This window comes from Diabrotica virgifera, chromosome 9 (genome assembly GCF_917563875.1).
Source record: "Diabrotica virgifera virgifera chromosome 9, PGI_DIABVI_V3a".
NCBI classification, from domain to species: domain Eukaryota; kingdom Metazoa; phylum Arthropoda; class Insecta; order Coleoptera; family Chrysomelidae; genus Diabrotica; species Diabrotica virgifera.
In genome coordinates, this window is record NC_065451.1 from 159,045,713 (window position 1) to 159,068,830 (window position 23,118).

General features: G+C 33.9%; 1 protein-coding gene across 1 annotated transcript in view; it reads right to left on the reverse strand.

The window, feature by feature from the left end:
• The window catches only part of LOC126892659 (nose resistant to fluoxetine protein 6-like), a 187,276-nt gene that overhangs the window by 29,701 nt on the left and 134,457 nt on the right, over positions 1 to 23,118 (reverse strand). Inside the window, exons 9-10 of the mRNA XM_050662301.1 lie at positions 18,060 to 18,258; positions 2,554 to 2,696 (exon numbers count right to left, since the gene is read on the reverse strand). Coding sequence (XP_050518258.1) covers positions 2,554 to 2,696; positions 18,060 to 18,258 — 342 coding nt within the window. The remainder of the gene's footprint in view (positions 1 to 2,553; positions 2,697 to 18,059; positions 18,259 to 23,118) is intronic.

Sequence of the window (23,118 nt, forward strand, 5' to 3'; positions counted from 1 at the left end):
ATCGAGAAGTGTGAAGGGTTTCTCGTAAAGTGTAGCACAAAACTCTTTTAGAGTTGTGAGATACTAATAAATATAACACACTGGAAAAATTAAAATTTGAAATTAATACAAAATGAATAGCTTTAACAGTGAACAAGTGTGGAACTTAAATATCATGTATTACAATAAAATTCGAAACTGCTGAAATATTAAAGACATAAGTGGAAAATGTCGCCTGTCAAAATGTGCAATGTGTTTTATTAAATGTATTCATTTTTTTCGAATCATGAGAAATATAATGAATATTTTTGAAAAATTTAAACGCAGGATGAAAGATTACATTATTACTGAGGGCTGTAAGTCCCTGAAAACTTCTATGTTCATTTTAATAAGTTACAGGGGGAAAATAAAAAGAACATTTAATGATGTTTAATTGCAAATATTTCATTCAAAACTCAACTCATTTAACTCAACCGGCTCTCTGGATATTAAATTTATTAGAAACGGTTTTTTGTTAATGGTAAAAATAATACCTGTCTAAAATTTTTATACCGAATGGTGAATTGGAAAACGGGCCATATTCAATGTAAAATTTTAAACTGTAGAATTCCTGCTTCCCTAATTATTTTATATCAAAACACATAAACAAGTATTTCTAAAGGATTGAAATCTGTATTGAAAACTACTGTTAAAATTGTTCTACGAATTAAACATATTCCAAAATTTTGTAAAAATATAATAATTTTTCACAGAAATACTCAAAGTTAGGCCACACACATTACAATAATGTTTATCGGTTGCGTTCGGTCACAGTGAAATTATTATAAATATTGACAATTTGAACTCTCAAAATTTTTATTTTATCATTTCTTGTTTAAAAAATAATAAAATTGATAAGGTAGCCTCAACTGAGGAGAAAGTAATAATAATAAAGGTGTTTTATTCAGTCAATAGTGTGCGAACAATCAGGAAAATAATAACGTGGGTCTAACTTTTACACACATACCTACTGTGGCAAATGTAGGGATTTTTCAAAATGTTGGAATGTGTTTAAATCCTAGAACAATTTTAGCTTTTGTTTTTAATACAGATTTTAATATGTAATTAAGTATTTTCTATGGGAAATAAGAAATAAGGACAGTAAAATTCTCGCATTAGAGATTCCATAGTAAATCACGAGGGAAAACCAGGAAAAAACCTCGTGATACTATCCCGACATCTAAAATTGTGGCTTATTTCCCATAGAAAATACTTTACAATTATAAAAATGCCACAAGGAAATAGCTTCAGAACAACAGATTTTAATCCTCTACAAATAGCTTCTCATGACTTTTGTTATAAAATGATTAGGGAAGCAGAAATTTAACAGTTTAGAATTTTATATTGAGTTACCTATGGTCCGTTTTACGATTCACCACCATGATTTTTGAACGTTATTTTTTGTATTTAGATTTAGTGCAATTCCATTATCTGTGCTGGCAACAACGCCGTGATTCACGAGCCATTGTGTCCAGTCTGAACACAGGTTTACATTGGGAAAAAAAAGTGTACCAGTTTTTTTTGACGCGAAGTGTACTTTGATTTTAGTTAAGATTTTGAAATATCATAACTTTACTTCTAGGCTACCTAGAAGTTTGTATGACCCCTTAAATAAAAGGTTTTGATCTGTACTTTTATAATCTGTAATAGATAAAGTCCTCAGGCATCTGATTGATAGAAATAAGCCGTAAGTTGTTTGTTAAGTTGCCTCATTTGAGTAACAAAATACTCATTTTTAGAGGGTTATATAAGGTAGATAGAGGCTCGGGCCAAGAAAATCTCCAATAAACCGTTATTATTTATATAAAAAACTACCTGTAAAAAATTTTTTGTACAATTTAATATATACCCCAAAAGGTGCCAACACTTTGAAAATGCGAAAAAACGCGATTTTTACAAAAATGTCCATTTTCAATCTGTTTTATCTCCGCTTCTACTAAACGGATTTTTACTCAAAAAATATCATTTAAAAGTCCTTTTTAATACCTTTAAACTGTCGTCCAGAAAATGAAAATCGGATTAAAAGTATATTTTTGACAAATTTTTGAAAATAGCAATTTTTTGAAATTTTTAGAGTTACTTAAAATAGTCCCAAAAATCAGGGTTATTGACTAGATACTTGAAATTGTCACTGAAAAAACTACTTTAAGTTACTAAGAAAATAGTGTTTGGTGAGTTAAAATCGGTTAACTGGGAGCCGATATACAGCCTGTCAAATATAGGGCAAAAACGAAATTTTTGTGGGTATTTGACGGGCCCTATCTAGGGCTCTAAGGCCCCTAGGGGGCTGCAACTCTCAGGATAATGTTTTTTTAATAGTTCCAAAAACATATTAAAATTTGAAGAAAATCCGAAGACCTCCAGCACAAAGTTCACCGAAAAGTAGAAATATTGCTCAACTATTAATCTCATGACATGCTAATCGGTAAAATAATGTTATTTTTATTAGGAGAGATACTTATTACTTTAAGCACCCTGAAATTTTGAGAATTTATAAACAAAAACAAAGTTTTCGTTGAAAAATTTTATACTTACAATCAGTATTTCCGAATTATATGCAGGAGTTCTCGCTATTCCTGCTCTGGACATAATTAGTGTACAATGTACCAGATAAACACTATACGACAATCTGCCCAGAACATACACTGGGCGCCATGTTAATACTTGTTCAGTAATTCCTAAAAATGAAATTGTTTTTGAATCGCTATTTGTTAATAAATAAACAAGACTAAAAAAACGGTAAACGCCGTAAAAATGAGTGGCGCATACAATATTCCAGTTAAAAAAGAGCTGATATGAATATTACGTGGCGCGAAAATGTATTTTTCTACGGCCGTGCCTAAACAGCCACTTTCCCGCACGCATTTTGTTTCCGAAAGTTGCACTTTCCCGCACTAATGCGGGAAAGTAGAATACCTTGTAATATGGGATTATAATATATTATAATATATGCAATAAACTAATATTTAGATATTATTTACTAATTTATTTCAAATTTATCTTATTGTGTTCATGTTTTAATGAAATTAACGCGAAAATTCTTTGAAATAGAATTATTTTGACATAATATTCATAAGCCAAATCAGAGGACAATCACAATGGTTTTGAATATCGTCGTAATTGAAACCATTATCGTCGTCATAGTAACCAATTTTATTGAAAGTTTGATTTTGACAACCTTCAAAGAACGTATGCATTTGTGTGTTTCCGCTGCAATTTTTAAAAAATTACATAGATTCATCGGACGAAGAGATCCCGGAAGCTGTCTTGATAGCCGCCGCTGAAGCAAATTTAAATTTGTTGCCTGCCAAATCCAAAGAGGGGTATCAAAAACAATTTGTCCATTTTGCGAACTGGTGCGAATCCATGAAAGTAAGGAGCTATAATAAAGAGGAAGTATTTTTGGGATACTTTTTAGAATTGAGCAAAGTGCTTGCAAAGTTTAATGAAAATAAAGCACAATATTGATATAAGTAAGTTTTATAAACTAACAACTTTTTTGAAAAAACAAAATATTGGTTTTCGAACACAAAAAGCAAAAATTTTTAGTAAAGAAGATATAGCCAAATTTATGTTAGACGCACCAAATGAGATATATCTTATGATAAAAGTAGTTACCATTTTTGGTTTATCTGGGGCTTCGTAGAGCCGAACTTACGAAAATCACTCTCGACGATATTGAAGACTAAGCGAATCTAATAATCGTCAAAATTACGGACTCGAAAAACAACTCTGCGAGATCATTTGTTGTCTCAGAAGAAATAAACAATGGAATGTTTTTGAAGCTATACAGAGAATACGTCAGTTTACGACCTTCAACCACAACTCATCGGCGTTTGTTTATAAAATACCAGAAATGAAAATGTACAGTGCAATGTGTAGGAATTAATACATTTGGAAAAATCCCCACCGAAATTTCAGCCTTTTTGCATCTACCCAATCCTGAACGTTACACAGGACACAGCTACAGACGCTCATCAGCAACCTTTTTAGCCGATTCTGGAGAAACAATTACAAATAGGTATTAAACGTCTAGGAGGTTGGAAAACAACTTCTGTAGCCGAAGGCTACCTAGAAGACTCTGAAAAGCAAAAAAGAGATGTGTGTAACAAAATTTTAATTATCGATCCTTTAGAACCATCTACATCTACGTCGACTGATCACAGCGAGCACAGGTCGAGGGAGAATACACAGTGCCAATTCAAGGATCAGCTTTCATCCGTTATAAATTTGGAGAATGCTGTCAATTGCTCATTTATCACTAAATATTTTGTTGTATGTATTTACTAGTAAATAAAAATTGATATAACTCTATTTGTTGTGACTTTTTTCCAAACATACGGCCGTAGAAAAAATATTGTTCCTAACTCATGCGGAAAGTGTCTTTCCCGCACTCGACTGCTTGCCCGAACTCCGCTATCGCGTCGTTCGGGTCAACGGCAGTCGCGTGCGGGAAAGTATCACTTTCCGCACTAGTTAGGAAAATAACTATTTCATATTGATGGAAAATAAAATTCTAGTTTTATTTTGAAAGATTTTTTCGTAATATTTGATAAATTTGAAGTAAATCCCGCCTCAAAAGAGTAACTTTGATACAGCTTTTATTTTGAAGCTCTTTTGTGGCGCGATTTACTTCAAATTTAGCACATAGTATACAATGAAAAAATCATTCAAAATAAAACTAGCATTTTATTTTCCATCAAAATGAAAATACATTTTTGCTCCACGTAATATTCATATCAGTTTTTTTGTAGCTGAAATATTGTGTTTACGGCGTTTAGCGGCTTTTTATTCTTGTATCAGAAGTTTTTCGAAGTTTTTTAAAACTAAATATATGAACTTGAATGTAATGTTTCTAGATTACACGTTTAGCGGTATAATTGCCTTTGTCGCATTACCTCCCAAACGATCTAGTGGTTACGACACTAAATTTGTGACAGGACAATCCGGGTTCATATCCCAGACATCACAATAGATACTTTTTTGCAATATAATTCTTTGTGTGCTTCGAATGTACGCTAGATTTTTGAAGTTATACTTCTTTAAGCGCGATTGAGAGTGAAATTTTATTAATCTGAGCGCTTGCGCACACAGACAGTGTGGAGTTCGTTAGTAAATGTTTTAATACATGTATGTATCAGTCCAGAAAAGGTGTGGAAAGGATATATTAGTGTTTTTAAATATATTTTTCTATAAACGTGCTAAAAATGCAATTTATAGCACTCCATAGGAGCGTTAAAAATGCTACTTTAAAGCACCAGTGCTTTAAAAATTTTAAGGCACTGCAGTTAAAAGTGTATTGTCAAATTGTGAAACGTCAAAATATTTAAATTTCATTTATTAACATTAATATTATTAATACAACTTGCGCAATTTGAAAAAGGTGGTTTAAAAGGTTTTTTTTAATTTAATTTAAACTGTATTATTGCATTTTTAACACGTTTGTAGAAAAAAACTCTTAAAATTTGTTAGAATATACAAAAATAAAAGTAGATGTTATTCTATAGTTGTTATGATTTACGTATTGACAGTACAGGTTTGATGTAATGTCAAGAAAAATATAAAAATGGAATGTCAGTAACTTCAAGTAAAAGTTTTTGTAGGTATTGTCCTGTAATTGAGAATGAATAAATTATAATTGTTGATATATAAGACGTTTGTAGAAAAAATATTGTATGATGTAGGTGTTAAAAAGTACATTTTTAAGGCACTCATGTGAATTGCAGAATGAGCGAAGCGAATCTTTCACATACGTGCCTTAAAATTGTGCTTTTAACATTTATATCATAAATAACTATTATTATAATTTTTGTGTATTTGAACTTGTCTACCTCGGGAATAAGATAATAAGTAATATTTAAAGTATTTTATAATTCACTTCGTATGTTTGTCACTATGTCTGAGAAATATTGTAGCCCGTATAAACAAAAGGGTATAGCTCAGTGGTAGAGCGTTGGGCTGGAGATCAAGAGGTCCCCGGTTCAAATCCTGGTGTTTTCTAATCTTTTTTTAATTTTTGGTATTGTTTTAATAAAAATTTTTGGAAAGTAGTAAGTAAAAATTAATTTAATCTTTAACTAAAATACAAATAAACTGTCCGAAAGTATATTTATTTCATTGAAATCATATTTAGAAGTATAACTTCTTACGTGCGTACAAAGTACACTCGCATTCTTTTTTTTCCATTCGGAACAGTTTAAGAAAAAAATAAGAAAAAAATATTTGATGGCTGGTAAATGTTTACAAAGCAGTTCAAGAGCGAGAGAGGTGTTAGACAAGGATGCGTGTTGTCACCTGACTTATTTAACATTATTTATGGTGAACATGTCATGAGGATGGTTTTAGAAGGATGGGCCGGTGGAGTAACAGTAGCTGGTAGGAAAATCTCCAATTTAAGATTTGCTGATGACACTATACTTATAGCAGCAAATGAGCAGGAAATGGTTGATCTTCTGCGAAGAGTTGAGTACGAAAGCAATAAAGTTGGTCTGAAAATCAATAAAGCTAAAACAAAAATAATGGTGGTCGACAGATTCGACACTATTCAACTGACTAACATGTTACAGGAATACCAGATAGTAAACACCTTTGTCTATCTCAGGTCTAGTATAACTAACGATGGTAACTATGAATCAAAAGTTCGGAGACGTATTGATATGGCAAAAAAATGCGATGAGTCGCCTAACTAAAGTTTGGAAAGATAGATCTATCTCTCAAAATATCAAGATGAGACTGGTGAATGCCCTTGTATTCTCAATATTTTTATACGGAGCAGAGACGACTCTTCGCGCATGCGAATTGATGCCTTTGAGATGTGGTGCTGGGCATACCTTGGATAGTTCATAGGACAAACGTTTCCATTCTAAACCAACTCAATATTAAAAAAGGCTGTCCACAATATGTCTGCAACGAATTCTGCAATTCTTGGTCACGTAGTTCGCAGAGGTGACGACAAATTAGAGAGATTAATTGTTTCGGGGAGAAGATCAAGAGGACGATCACCAACTAGATGGTCTGACCAAATAAAGCATTCAGCTGGAAACTCATTCTGCGAAGCTCTTAGAGCAGCTGAAGATAGAGACCAATGGAGAAACATTGTTAGGAATATTGGAAGAAATCACGATACTCAGTAATAAGGAAACGACAAGAGAGAGAGAGAGAGAGAAATGAACTCGGATTGCCCGATTAAATTTAACGTCGTATCCACTACAACTAGATCATTTCGGTAATAATGGTTAAATGGATTATACTTTTGGAACTCAATAACTTCTAGGCGGCTTAACCGATTTTGATCATCAAACATACATTTCAAAGGTTTTTACAAATACTGCCTGAGGCTTCTAAGGTCAAATGTAATAAATACATTTGATCATATTTATGAGGCTTATATCTTAAAAATTCTAATTTTCCCAGGTATGAGGTATATACCGCTAGACGCGTATCGAGTCCTTCTACAAACGCTCAGTTATTAGCGCCATTGGTAGATTTAAATTTTGAGTAATTGTCCAAAATCCAAAATTTTCAAAGTTCATTTATTCAGTTTTTAGGCTATACTGAACTGTGTGTACGTTCTATCCTGCCCAGTTAGACACCATTCGAAAGCTTCACGTAAGCGTTATTCTGTCGTGCTAAGCCCAAAGGCGGTAACTGCTTCTTTATCAAAAATGAGATTTTTTGTATTTCTAGGTTGAATAGAGTGTTTAGAATCTATTTATAAAGTCTTTGGAGTTGTAGAAGCTTTGTATTTTAAATAAAGCTGCAATTTTGTTAGCGGTATCTACACTTTTCAATTAAAATACTATGCCATTTGACGTCAAATATTAAATACTATGGGGTTTTGACGGTATCTGCTATATTCGCCGGCAATATACCTTAGCATATTTCACTTGCCGCTAATATACTTTCAAAAATGACGTGCCTACATGTAGAAACCGCCAAATCGCCTTAGTAATACCAATACCAAGAAAATACGACCTAACCTTACTTAGTTATATTTGTGTTATCGATTTTCGCAGTGTCGTTTTGGTGTGTTTTGGCGAGTTAAAAAGTGATTTTTTTAACAGAATATAATAATTAATTGTTTATTACATTTGTGATTTCCTAGCCATGTCGAGTAGATCGAGAAACATTTTAAAACGGGCTTTATTGTTCGGTGAAACCAAGGAATATTCCACTAGTGAAAATCCCATAAAAAATGATATTTTGCAAAATAATTCATTATTAACTAATGAATTTCAGCAGTATGGATTTGAACAAAGCTCTAAAAAGGTAACAACTGTAAAGATTCAGCAGGATCCAGCATCTTCAAGAGGCGGGGGCGATTGGCTAAATTTCTATGAAAAATAAATGAATAAATAATGTTTTTATAATCTTTATATATATATATATATATATATATATATATATATATATATATATATATATAATAATCATAATTTAATAATCATATATATATATATATATATATATATATATATATATATATATATATATATATATATATATATATATATAACTACAGCTCGGATTTATAGGCAACAAAAATTGAAGAAAAAGGCGCCTATATAGGCAAAGAATTTTATTAAAAAAGGCAGGAATATTAACATTTAGGCAATAAAGGAATATAACTTATTATTTATAACCACTTAAAATTTTATCATTAATAGAAACAACTAAATGTTTTTCAATATTTTCGGTCTTAAAACTATGTCTTCGATCACTTAAAATTAATTTGTACATTGAAAACGAACGTTCGACATCGACAGATGTAATTGGAGCATATTTCAGAGAGGATAATAAATCTGGCATAATTTGTAATTCCTCGGAAAATGTCCCATTCAAAACTTTAGCAACATTAGATAAAAACGAAAAACCTTCATTCTTGTCGAAAACATATTTCATTTTTTTAAAAATTAATTGACCGTTACTTCCAGGTGCCGATTTAATTTTCGTCTTTAAATTATCTATTAATTTTACTGACTCACATAAATTTATCTCTTGTTTTTCTAATAAGGTAATTGTTGTAACTATTAATTTATAACTGTCATTGATATAAGCGAGTTCCTGTTTCAATTTGGGATTTTTTAATATTTTTTTTGCTTCTCGAATGGCTTCGGAAATATCATCATCAAATTCTGACATAACTAATTCTATTTCATTGCAGTGTTCAAAGTAAAAAAACTGCTTCGAGCCAGGTTCTCCACCTTGTAATTACTGGTTTAGGTGGCAAAGGGACACCGGGAAGTCTTTCTTTATATATTTGCACCCTCAACGGAGACTTTACAAAAACTTTTTTCGTAAAATTTATAAAATTATTTACCAACGGCAACGGATTCCTTATTTCTTCAGCAATTATATTTACCCCGTGGGCTACACAAGTGCTATAACGTTTAAGTTTTCCCAGTGTAGAATTTAATTCAGTTTTCATTGCTACATGGATTTTAACTTATTTCCCTGTAGACTTCAGAATCTCTAGTGCCGTGTTTTTCTTAGAAACACATGTGTGCTATCGATAGAGTCGAATGTTAGACTTTAATAGCTTTCTGGTGAATGATATGGGCCTTGCATCCCATAACTCATTTTAAGTATTAGGCTTGATATGCCCTTTATAGTGTTAATAAGGCCCTTTTTTGCATTTCTGTGGCGACCGTTGGCAAGTCGCGTACCCCAAGCCGTCAGTCTTATTTAAGCAGAAATCTGAGATATCTTGGCATTCGTGAGTTAAACTTTGTGGCAGTAAGTTAAGCCGTGTCAGTCATGTAGTGGACGTTAGTTGTTTTGTGATGGACCAGCCTAGAATTTTCTTCTGGTAAGTCTTTACAAAACCCTTTTCTTTATAGAACACTCGCTGTGAATACTTAATTTTGTTCATAGGGCTGGTCCCTGGCCCAAGTCCCAGATATCACCTATCGCTAGCACCTGAATCCACATTACACTGTGGCCAAAGCTATTCTTTGTCGTTCCTTTTATTTCGACTTCGCCGCTGGGTAAATGACCTGGCCTAGATAAAGAATGCCTCTAAGGGCATCCTCTACATCTGTTTCAAGTAAGTTACGCATCCTTTATTAGAAGTATTGAGATGTCTTCTCGCGTGTCCAGAACAAGGAACTTATGTTTGTGTTTCTTCCGTGGGATAAGTTCATTGACTTACAGTTTTAGCCCATTTTTAGTGTTAATAGTGACATTTACATATATGCCGGTCACTTGTTTTTTATTTTTAATATTTAAATAAAAGACATTTTCACCATGTAAATTTTTTTGAGTATCTTTAGAGTATTATTATTGAGTATTATTAGATTTATATATATATATAAACAAAGAGCTCTTTCTTTTTTGTTGTAAGTGAACGGTAAGAATAAGTTTTATTTAGAGTATCGATTTTTTATTTTTTTGAGTAACTTCAGTTTATTTTTTTTTGAGTTAATAAGAGTTATATTCGTTCACTTACATTATAGGTACATCTCGTATTTTGTTAGTTTTGCGGTGTTGGTGAATACACCAACGTATATGCAATTTGTTAACCATTTTTAAATAATTATTGAGTAATTTTTGTTTTTGTGGTTGACGTTTTTACGTTTTATTTGCATATATTATGTGAGCATTAAGAGATTTCATTGAGTATTTTAATAAATGTTTTGTTAAAGTGTACGATGCCGTTTTTTATTTATTATTTACAGCTCAAGACTAAGAACAATGTTGTTTTGTCGTAGCATTCTTGCTAATTTGTTATTGTTGTGTTATGTTTCGTTAATTATTGTTCCTTTGAGTATTTTTTGGTCAAAATACCTGGCGCCCTATATTTTCGTTTGAGTATTAAGTATTTCCGTTTCCTTAGAGTCCAAGTGTCAAACCAGCAGTTAACGTTATCTATTTACCTTTTGTCTATCTTCGTTTCATTAGCTCTATTCGCATACCATTGTTTATTCATTTAACACCTTTCATTGTAACAGAAGCCCAACACAAAGAACCATGCCCACATCTCTTCCGACTGAGCAACGTGGCCATTGTTTCGTCAATGTAGGCGATTGGACCTTTCTATCTTCGGTCATTCCTTTATTCCATCTAAGGATAATATCGTCCTGATCCTTCTGGTTCAGTCTTCATGACCTCTTGTCCATCTGATCGTTATACAAATTGGCGCCCCTCTCGTGGAGCCTTATACAAATTACGTGGGACTTCTTCTGTTACCTATGGTTGCCTTATACATAATTTCGTAGAGCTTTGTCAATTGCCTTTTCACGGGCTATATATATTTTCTTGTCTATGCGTGAAGCATGATTTTCTTTTTTATCATGTTCCTATTAGACCTGATTTTCTTTTTTTGTTCAAGTTTGGCTAATTTGCAGCTATTTTTATTGACAATATATTTTCGTGTTATTATTTGCTAATAGATAATAATAGTTTGACACATTTTAGTTTGTTTGTTTCCGCTTATTGTATTTAAATGTCAGTGTAGTACCTTACACTTTCATTTCTGCCTTTTCGAATTCTAGAGTACCATTCTGTGAAGTATATAGTATAGTATCGATCTTTTTTCTTTAGATATGTTTTTAGTTGAGTAGATTTGAGCATTTTTATTACTTTTCCTTATGTCAAAGGGATACGTCTTTTGTTATGTATCTAATTAAGGTAAAGGTATCTAGATCTTGAGCTGTGTATTTTTTGTAGCAAATCACAAAGAAGTTGTAATTGTTTAACTTTTTGATTTTTACTTTTGTTTTGTGTAGTACTTTGCAACTTTTGTGATTTATTTCAGTTTGCATTATATCAGTGTATGTATAGTGCATTTTACTTTTTATATTTTTTGTATATGTATTGTGTTGCGGTATATTTTTTGTACTGTATTGCGTTTATTTTATTGCATTTAGGTACCGTTTTTGAGTCATGAAATGCTTTGTAACTGTTTTTAGAGGTAGCAACTATCACTATTATTATTGCGTTGTCTTCTAAATTTTCGGGTACATGCTTCTTCGTCGTTCAACGATATTGTTCTGTCCGGTTTTATGACCAATCTTTTCTGACCTCGTAGAATAGTATTGTTGTAATGATTTCTGTGCAGTATATTTTTGGATTTTTATGTGGTTATGTATTTTTGATGATATCCTATTTGGTTGATATCGTATGTTTTTCAGTACCAGAATGTTTTGAGTGGTTTTAGAGAGTTTTTAGTCATGGCGTGGTGTTAGTCTGGAGAATGAAAGAGTCCTGCAGCTTTCCGTCATGCTATTGTTTTAGGTTTGTGATTTAAGTCTTAAATGAAAGAAGTTAAGCTGTCCATTCCAGAAATTGTTTTTTACAATTAGCTATTAGTCGCGAGTGAAAGACCTCGGCGCATGCTGTTGTGAAATATGTTTGAGAAATTATGTTTTACCATTCCAATATCAGCATTCTAAAATCTATTCGGTACAAAACTACTTCCAGTCCAGAAAATATTCCTTTTTTCAGTGTAGAGTCTTCGTTTACCGTTAGGTAATCTTAATATTTTTCGACTAGCCTACGATAAGGTGGTTGACATTTCAAAATTCTTGTTCCACCCCCAATAACATCTGTCAGGGCTAGAGGTATTTAAGTGTGTCTTTTGACCCTAATTTCAGATAAAGAGGCGTAATGATTTTATTAGCTTTTATTTAGCATATGTTGCAACCGCAAAAGCTTGTAGATACACTTATTTTGATAGTAGATATTTTTAAAGGGCTATGACCCTATTTTAGGTATTAATGAGATGTAAAAAGTAGCATCTTATTGCTTGTTTATATTTCACAAGTAGTTTGACTCGTGAATATAAATTTTCGATGTTTAGTTAGCAGATAATGCAAATATTTTTTGTTTCGAGTAAAAGAATTCGAGTAATTATTGTTAGTTCTGTCGATAGTTTGGGTGAATTAGGATAATGTTTTGGCAATTTTGTGTCGGCTAATAAAGGGTGAAATTTTTTTGTTAAATACAGGCACGTACTAGGCCCAGATGTATTTACAGAATCAATTTTATTCTTGCGGCTTTCATAAAATAGTATTTCGATAAAATGTCGTATCTATTTAGGACCTAAGTCCCTATTAAATTGTGACACTTCCCTACCTGTGAGCTACCTGTGATTTAACCTAACGATTTAAGTACCTTTATAATAATATATTATCATATATATTATAACAATAAGGCGTCTAGTATGCGTAATTACTTCCGGTCCTAATTAAAGGTAGATTTCGACAAATATCTGAACTTTCCTTTGTTCATTTCTTTCTATATTTCTTTGTTGAGAACTCCTTGGCATGTTTTACTAACTTCTCTATTCCTTTTGTTTGAGTTCGAATTTATTCGTTACGTGAGATAGTAATTGTGCTTTGGTAATTTTATATGTTACTCGTGTTTATTTGCTTTTGTATTATGTTTGCTGTTTGAATTTGTTTAGGCTCTTCCGGTTCATGTTATCGGGATAGCAGTAAATATTTTTTTGAGTCAGTGTTCTGTGAACATTATACTTATTTTAAGAACGTTTGATTGCGAAATGCTTTGTCCTAGACCGGCAAAGTGAAATCAAATAAGCAAACCATTAGCAATAACTAGTGCGTCTGTTATTATTAAAGTCCCGAATGAAAGATTTCGTGGCAATTTTTGAGTGTAGCTCATAAAGTCCTGGATGAGAGACTCCAAGGCACCTATGCGTATAGTCGAGTTTGTTAGAACTCGAGTTTGTTTGTTGTTAGTGGACGCACTATGACAAATATTTTTGTGTTGAGTTTGCTTGTGCTAATTTTGCGTTTGGTTTTGAGTTAATTCCAATGGAGTTGACTTTATTTGAGTTGAGTAGATATTATTTATTAAAGTTATTTATAATAATATCTTATAATGTATTCAGACATATCTTGTCCTGATTACATTCCTTGTTTTTCTGGGAGTTTCTCGATTGAAAATTTTCCGCCGTGGTTAACCCCAGAAGATTTTTATGGAACTTTTGGCCAACCTGTTTTCTTTCCCTGTCATAAAATTTCGACCAGCTGTTGGAATTTCGACACTTTGTTTGCTTTGATCTTGCAGTCAAAACCTTAGCATTGCTTGACGCTTACCTAGTTACCGGTTGAGGGGACAACCATAACGAAGTTTGCCTACGTTACCTTGTTGGCCAATCGCCTTTGTTGAGCTGGAGCAACTTTGATTTTCGCGTCTAAAACTTCAACATTGGTATGTTCCACCTTTTTAGTTTGGCTAGAGCCATCTGTGTAAATATTTGCCATTGGTCGTTGTACTTGCGAGTCAACGAACCATACCTTGAGTCGACTTTTGAGTTGAATGTTTAGTTTTATGTTAAGGATTTAAGCAACACTGTAGGTGTTTGCTGCCTTAGTCGTTTAGAATTAGAGTAGTCCTTGTATATATAGTTCCTAGTTTTTGTGTTTTATTTGCGTTTAGTTTATCATAGAGATAACCCTTTTTAGTTTGGTGTTTGAGTTTTATTGCTTATTAGCTTTTTCCGATTTGGTCACTTGTGTTCAAGCACCTCAAGTACCAAAATTTATTTTAGTGTGTCTAGATCATTACCAACTGTGTCAGGCTACTGCTTGATGGTCAGTCTTTTGTTTATGGTGCTTACTGCAGACTCCGATTGTAAACAGTGGTATTACACCACGGTTTAAATCGTGGGGGGAAGCTGTATAACGTTTAAGTTTTCCCAGTGTAGAATTTAATTCAGTTTTCATTGCTACATGGATTTTAACTTATTTCCCTGTAGACTTCAGAATCTCTAGTGCCGTGTTTTTCTTAGAAACACATGTGTGCTATCGATAGAGTCGAATGTTAGACTTTAATAGCTTTCTGGTGAATGATATGGGCCTTGCATCCCATAACTCATTTTAAGTATTAGGCTTGATATGCCCTTTATAGTGTTAATAAGGCCCTTTTTTGCATTTCTGTGGCGACCGTTGGCAAGTCGCGTACCCCAAGCCGTCAGTCTTATTTAAGCAGAAATCTGAGATATCTTGGCATTCGTGAGTTAAACTTTGTGGCAGTAAGTTAAGCCGTGTCAGTCATGTAGTGGACGTTAGTTGTTTTGTGATGGACCAGCCTAGAATTTTCTTCTGGTAAGTCTTTACAAAACCCTTTTCTTTATAGAACACTCGCTGTGAATACTTAATTTTGTTCATAGGGCTGGTCCCTGGCCCAAGTCCCAGATATCACCTATCGCTAGCACCTGAATCCACATTACACTGTGGCCAAAGCTATTCTTTGTCGTTCCTTTTATTTCGACTTCGCCGCTGGGTAAATGACCTGGCCTAGATAAAGAATGCCTCTAAGGGCATCCTCTACATCTGTTTCAAGTAAGTTACGCATCCTTTATTAGAAGTATTGAGATGTCTTCTCGCGTGTCCAGAACAAGGAACTTATGTTTGTGTTTCTTCCGTGGGATAAGTTCATTGACTTACAGTTTTAGCCCATTTTTAGTGTTAATAGTGACATTTACATATATGCCGGTCACTTGTTTTTTATTTTTAATATTTAAATAAAAGACATTTTCACCATGTAAATTTTTTTGAGTATCTTTAGAGTATTATTATTGAGTATTATTAGATTTATATATATATATATAAACAAAGAGCTCTTTCTTTTTTGTTGTAAGTGAACGGTAAGAATAAGTTTTATTTAGAGTATCGATTTTTTATTTTTTTGAGTAACTTCAGTTTATTTTTTTTTGAGTTAATAAGAGTTATATTCGTTCACTTACATTATAGGTACATCTCGTATTTTGTTAGTTTTGCGGTGTTGGTGAACTGGTGAATACACCAACGTATATGCAATTTGTTAACCATTTTTAAATAATTATTGAGTAATTTTTGTTTTTGTGGTTGACGTTTTTACGTTTTATTTGCATATATTATGTGAGCATTAAGAGATTTCATTGAGTATTTTAATAAATGTTTTGTTAAAGTGTACGATGCCGTTTTTTATTTATTATTTACAGCTCAAGACTAAGAACAATGTTGTTTTGTCGTAGCATTCTTGCTAATTTGTTATTGTTGTGTTATGTTTCGTTAATTATTGTTCCTTTGAGTATTTTTTGGTCAAAATACCTGGCGCCCTATATTTTCGTTTGAGTATTAAGTATTTCCGTTTCCTTAGAGTCCAAGTGTCAAACCAGCAGTTAACGTTATCTATTTACCTTTTGTCTATCTTCGTTTCATTAGCTCTATTCGCATACCATTGTTTATTCATTTAACACCTTTCATTGTAACAGAAGCCCAACACAAAGAACCATGCCCACATCTCTTCCGACTGAGCAACGTGGCCATTGTTTCGTCAATGTAGGCGATTGGACCTTTCTATCTTCGGTCATTCCTTTATTCCATCTAAGGATAATATCGTCCTGATCCTTCTGGTTCAGTCTTCATGACCTCTTGTCCATCTGATCGTTATAGTGCAATGAATTAAATTAGGATAAATAATTTTTAAATTAACAGTAGCTTTTAACATATATGCCGCAGCATCTGAAAGCATTAAAACTACTTTATTCACTGGTATAGGGTTGGGTAAAAAGAGGTTTGTTAAACTATCTTGTATAAATCGACTTATTGTTAAATTGTTTGTTTTTTCCAATTCTTTAACGGCAACTAAATAAGGTTTTCTCGCAAAGTTTTCGTTCAAAATTCCAATCATTAAATTAGCTATATACCTGCCGCATACATCTGTCGTTTCATCCACGATAATATACAAAAAATTGCCCTCTAACTCCCGCTTAATTTTTGATATACACTTCACATAACATTTTTCCACAGTATGTTTTCTCAATGTACTCTCGTCCGGTAAGGATTTATTAAGATATTTTTCGAAAAAGCATTTAAAACTAGGGTTATTAACTTTATATAGAGGAATGTTCGATGCAATCATCATCTGGCATAAATCAAATTTAAATGCGTCTTCCTCCTTTTTTTTGAACTGCTTAAACTATCCCGCAGAGATATTTGGGCTAACTTAGAGGAATTTAATTTTTCCAAATTACGTTTATGAAGTGGGGTTCCACAATGCTGGTCAATAAAGTACTTTTTTCTACTTGAAATCTGAGAATTAAAAAAAAAATAATTAGAATTCTAAAACCGCTTTAGAATTTAGTTATGTTGTGGGACAAGAAAAAAAGAGAAAAATAAAACTTACCGATTTGCCGCATGGTTTACAAAATGCTCCATCTCATTCTAGAGAAAGTTCCGAATAAGGTGCGATCCATAGCCTTAATTTAGATGTCATCTTTTCACACAAATGTCTAAAACGTTTTAAAACGTGTTCTTTGCTTTTCGGTATACGCAACAAAAGTAAACTAGGATATAGCAATTTGTGACTAAACTCTGATACAGTAATCGACTGTACAACTGATAATAAACTAATAAAGCTTAGGGATTTCCAAATAGTTAACCCTCAAGTCTCGATCAGGTACATTTTCCTAGAAATCTGTTATATAAACAAACCATTGATATTTTATTATTGACCCAAAATTTGATTATAGAATGGTTTAGTAATAGAATAATATCAGAATTTACGAAAAAAGGCAAAAAGTGCAAAAAACAATTAAAATAGGCAAAATAGGCAAAAAAAAGCATTTTGCCTATAATCCAAGCTTTATATATAACTTGGTTAGAGAGGAGGGGCCAATCGCCCCAATCGCCCTCCCCTGGATCCGCCACTGGTGAATGTCGTGTTAATGTTAAGGTGTTTCAGGATGGTTCTCAGTTTTGCAGAAAAAAAATTTATCGTGGAGTACTGCTTTCGGCCATACGGAAAAGGTCGCGAAAATGGTCCAAGCTTAAAGTAGGCAATGGTTTTAGCAGGACTGGGCTACCTGTGAAGCTTGGTCACATACTAAGAAATGAAAAATCTGAGTTGATGCGATTGGTTATATAAGGGAAAGTAAAAGGAAAAAGAGAACAGGGTACACGACGCAGGAGTAAGGTGAGTAAGGTGAGCCATGATGATCGATAATGTTCAAGGATGAGGCACACGAAGATTTATTAAATACCTATATAAGTTGTTTAGGAAACTAAATTATATAGTAAATTTTCACTTACCACCAATTCCGTGCAAGCATCCATATATTCCAAATCCTATTGCTAAAAGGAATATAGGCCTGCCAACCACGGCGATGAAAGAAGCCATAAATGGATCATACTCAGGTTTGAGTACTAATATATACCAGCCTGGAATTATTATAATCGATAGCGCCGGAACATAAGAGAATAGATAGTGCAATATTTTCCACATTGTTCTCTAAAATAAAGCAATCAGTTTTATTCGACTCGTAAGGTAGGTTCGCCAAATAAAGCCCGGTTCCTAATAAAGCCCACTCGCCCTTATTCCTCAGGATGGACAAATAATGGCAGTATGCTGCAATGTACAGATGCAGTAGAGCCATCTAGGTGCAAATTGTTACACTAAGTTGAGCAGCGACGCGAACTGTCGCTTTTATATGATCATTCGTTTACAGTGTTCAAAGGGTAAATATCCAATCTAATATTGAGGTTAGTATGCTTTTGTAATTTAATACGATTATGAGTGCGATTTTTTACTTTATCGTACTACATACGCAGTATGAGTATAATAGATAAAGTTATAGGATCGTGCAAAAAATTTTTTTTCAGATTTCACTTTTTTTTCGACGTTTTGAGTCCCCCTGAGTCTAAAAAGCAAATAAAAAAACATGTCGGAAGTATGTACGTATGTATGTACGTACGTACGTATGTACGTACGTATGTCGCCAACGCCCAGCAAAAACTACTGGACCGATTTCGATGAAATTCGGTATGAGTAAGTTTAAGAGAATTTTGTCGAGAAACTAAGCTTTTGAAAAAAACCTCTCAAAGGGGGGCCGAAATAGGGGGGTTATTTGGGGCCCATTTTTGCAAATTTTGACCGAAACGAATGAAATTTAACTTAAAGTTAGCTCATCGATAGGTAAATAGAAATACGGAATTTGACATTTCCAAATCCAAAATGGCGGCCAGCATGGCCGACCGCCCACCCGATACATTTCCCTACCAATCTAAAATCTTGTTTAAGATAAATTTAATTTGAAAAAACATTTATATAGCCTAAAGATGGGGCTATAACAAGAATATTATCGTTTTTCAGAAAAAGCTATGGGTTGCCTATATTTAAGGGGTCATAATTTGACATAAATTTGAACTAGATTTTCTCTAAAATGACTCCAAGGAATTTATTTATTTTTTGATATGTTTTTTATATCCTATCGGTAAATTGAATAACATTAGTCATATTTCTTAACTCCTCATAGAAGGGGAGTTATGAATTTTTTATAAAAAAATATTAGAGTGCCCGTAACTACCTCTGTAATAGAAACTAAAATTTGAAATTTCGCAGACATATATAGTACTTTGTTATCTATTAGCACAATAAATTTTACCTACAATATGGCTTCCGGTTTAACCGAAAATGAAAAAAAAAAATCTTAATTTTTTACATACGCCCTGTATATTTTTACATATTTTGAAAGAATGTAAAATTATCTTTCCAATGGCATAAAACTCAAAAACTCGAAAAGTTATAGAAAACTGAAATTTTGCTAGAATCTTGTGTGTGTCCCCTCTCACGCGATCATAGCAGAGCATTATTATAGAGCAGTCAATGATGGTATTTGGCTCCGAATTCCATCCTACTACATCGATGTACTTGATATTTTCACAGTAAGTAGGGAATAGCTCAAGAAACAAAATCTACCCTATATACTATGGCGCTTTTATCTTGGGGCAATTCCCACCCCTTCAAGGGGGTGGAAAATTTATTGGTCAAAATAAGCATGGAAGTGGCTAGAGAACCTATTTTTAAGCAAAAACTGATCTATACTTTTTTTTGAGAACTCAATACTTTTTGAGTTATGCGTAGTTAAAAATTGGCCATTTTCATTTAAAAATGACACGTTTTCGGACGGTTTTTTGTGAATACCTTAAAAACTATGCATCAAACTAAAAACACTATATAAATTTTTTTTTTAATTATAAATAACAAAGAGATTCGTTCCTTCGTAAATTTTCTATTTATAATACAAAAAGAGATATGGTAGGTAAAAAGAGTTTGTTTTTTGGTGCATGCTCAAAGTGCTCATGCTTTTGTAGTGCTTGAAAAGGCCTTTAAAACGAGCACCGTTAAATGTCGGTTACATTCAAACTAAGCGAGATATGGTGCAAAAATATATATGATTAATGTACTTTAAGGAAAAATGAGAAGTACATACATTTAACCCCTCATTCACCAGAGTTTAAATGCATTGTTTTTCTTTTGCAATACCTCTTAATATAGTGTTACTTCTACTTTCAAAAAGTTGGACGGGTGAAAAAAATAAGATCAAATTATAGAGCGCATTTTTAAATTTTCTTAAAATTCTTCCTTTTGCTCCATGCCATTCGAAAATAAAAATGTTCTATCCCCGAGAAGTGGTGAGAACCGCCCCCATGATAAAAGCGCCATAGTATATAGGATAGACTTTGAATTAGGAGATTGGGCTTTGGGCTACTCCCAAAATTTCATTACAATCCATGCAGTAAAATGCAAATATTGTAAACTATTAATTTCTCAGAAAAATGGACTAATTTGAAATGAAAGTATGACTAATATTCTATTGATTTATGCAATAATCCATAGTGTGTCCCCGAACATTTTCTCAAATGCGGGAATTAATGATGCGTAGAACCATAAAATATTTTCAAGTATACAAGGTGTATCTAAAATATCAAAATAACGAGTAACTTTGTTATTTTTATAGAATGCCAGTATCTAGTACGATAACGATAATAGATCGGTACGATAAAGTTCTCGGGCGGCCCTTCCGTCCAGCGTTTTTTTTTTATTCTGCATGACATTTGTGTACTTATTAGTTGTACTTTCATAGTACCTGAATTACCTTATGTTTAATAAAACGTAAATAATAGTAATGTAACAAAAACGAGCGTTCGGGTATTTATTTACGATTTTATTATTTATTTATACAAGTTTACTTTACAAACTTTAGCTTAAGACTAAACTCTATTTACAAATATGCCCGTATTTATACCCAGTTGTTATCCTGGAACAATCGACGCCCATCTCTAGCTATCAGCTTGTTCCGCCTACGGGACGTACGTTCGAGAAGTCTCTCCTCCTCTCCGCCGAGGCCTAGATCATTCGATTACGTCATTCTCGAGGTGTTTTACTGTTATAGGGTGGTCGGCCAAGATTTCTCTTTCGTTACACTGCTCCCCTCTTAAGATCTGAGCGTCCCGATCAGCAACTCTAGATGAAGGCCCAGGATGGCGGAATCTACAGGATTCTCCAGCTCTGCATACACCCCTAGAAAAGAAGTAGCAGTCTACTTGTCTTTGAAGGGTATGGCATCTTCGGGTTCATGCAACACACAGTAATTCGTACGCCAGTTTCTCTGAAGATCACTTCAAGCATGCTTCTCACAATCTTCCAATCCAGATTTTCTACTGCATGGCCTATTTTTGGTAAAGCCAAATCTTTGATGTCAAAATTACACACGATTTTCTTCAAATTAGTTAGAGCACGCCATATGCTCTCGCAGCTTGGCGTGTCCGTATAAGACTTCCTGGTCACCAGATACAGCAAAGATCGAGGACCATCTTCCAATCGCAGTACTCTTCCAATTTTAGGGTGCTGATGTCTTAACTCGTCCAGGCGGCCGAACTTTCTATTGAATACGGACGAGATTCCTTTAGTCATCTCGAGGTCTTGGGCAACACAGTGGGCTAGAGAGACGTTTTCTGGAACACCAAACAGATCTTGCTGAACTTCTGTGGTCACGCCGAATCTAGCACTCTTTCTCGCTGCGTAATTTGACATAAATTGATTAAAACTTGGCTGTGCGGCGTCTTTCATCTCCTTTTGGAGGACTCGGGCTTCTTCTGTTTCATTTGAGCCAGCATATTTTGCAAGACGATTTATGTGAATAACTTTTGGTTTACCATTTGGCAACTTCTTAATTCTGTATATTACGTCATTTATTTTCTTCTTAACTTCATACGGACCTTCCCATTGTCTTTGCAGTTTAGGACACAAGCCGAGACGACGTTGTGGATTATACAGCCAGACAAGATCACCTACTTCGAAGCTTTCATTCTTGCATCGAGAATCATATTGATCTTTCATTCTGTCACTGGCTATCTGGATGTGTTGTCGGGCAAATTCATGAATGTTGTTCATTCGTAACTTCAGGCGGTCGACGTATTCTTCGCCCGCAACATGTTCCTCGGAAGGTCTGCAGCCAAACTCTAGGTCGCAGGGCAAACGAACTTCACGACCCAACATCAGGCAGGTTGGGGTTTGACCTGTATTTTCATTTACGGCCGAGCGGTAGGCCATCAGGAATAAATGAATGTGTTGGTCCCAATCTCGCTGATTTTCAGATACAACTTTGGACAAGTGTTTACCCATCGTTCGGTTCATCCTCTCGACCATCCCATCTGATTGAGGATGCAGGGGTGTTGTTCTGGTCTTATTGACACCAATCAATTTACAAACGTTTTGGAAAAGAGCTGACTCAAAGTTTCGCCCTTGGTCGGAGTGGATCTCCAAGGGAACACCAAATCGGCTGAAGAATTCTTTAACAAGTACCTCTGCAACGGTAGCAGCTTCTTGATTTGGTAATGCATAGGCCTCGGTCCATTTCGTAAAATAATCCATGGCTACCAGGATGTATTTATTTCCAGCCTCAGTTTCTGGAAATGGACCTGCAATGTTTCCAACTTGCAACTCTTTCCATAGGACTGCCAACATTATACTGTCTCATGGGTGCTCTCTTTTTACCAACTGGACCATTACCGGATGCACACAGTTCACATTTCTGGCACCATCTTCTTACATCATCTTTACAGTTTACCCAATAGAACCGTTCTCGAACCTTTTGCAGAGTCTTCGTAATACCAAAGTGTCCACCTGATGTACCGTCATGCAACTGACGCAATACTTCTGACACTTTACTTTTAGGTACAATCAACTGAAGCTTAGATTCTGTACCATAAAGGTTCTGTACAAAAGATCATCTTTTAGTATCAGGCAATTCCATTGGCTCCAGTAGGCCTTGACTTCCGGACTACATGCACTAATGTTTTGCCAACT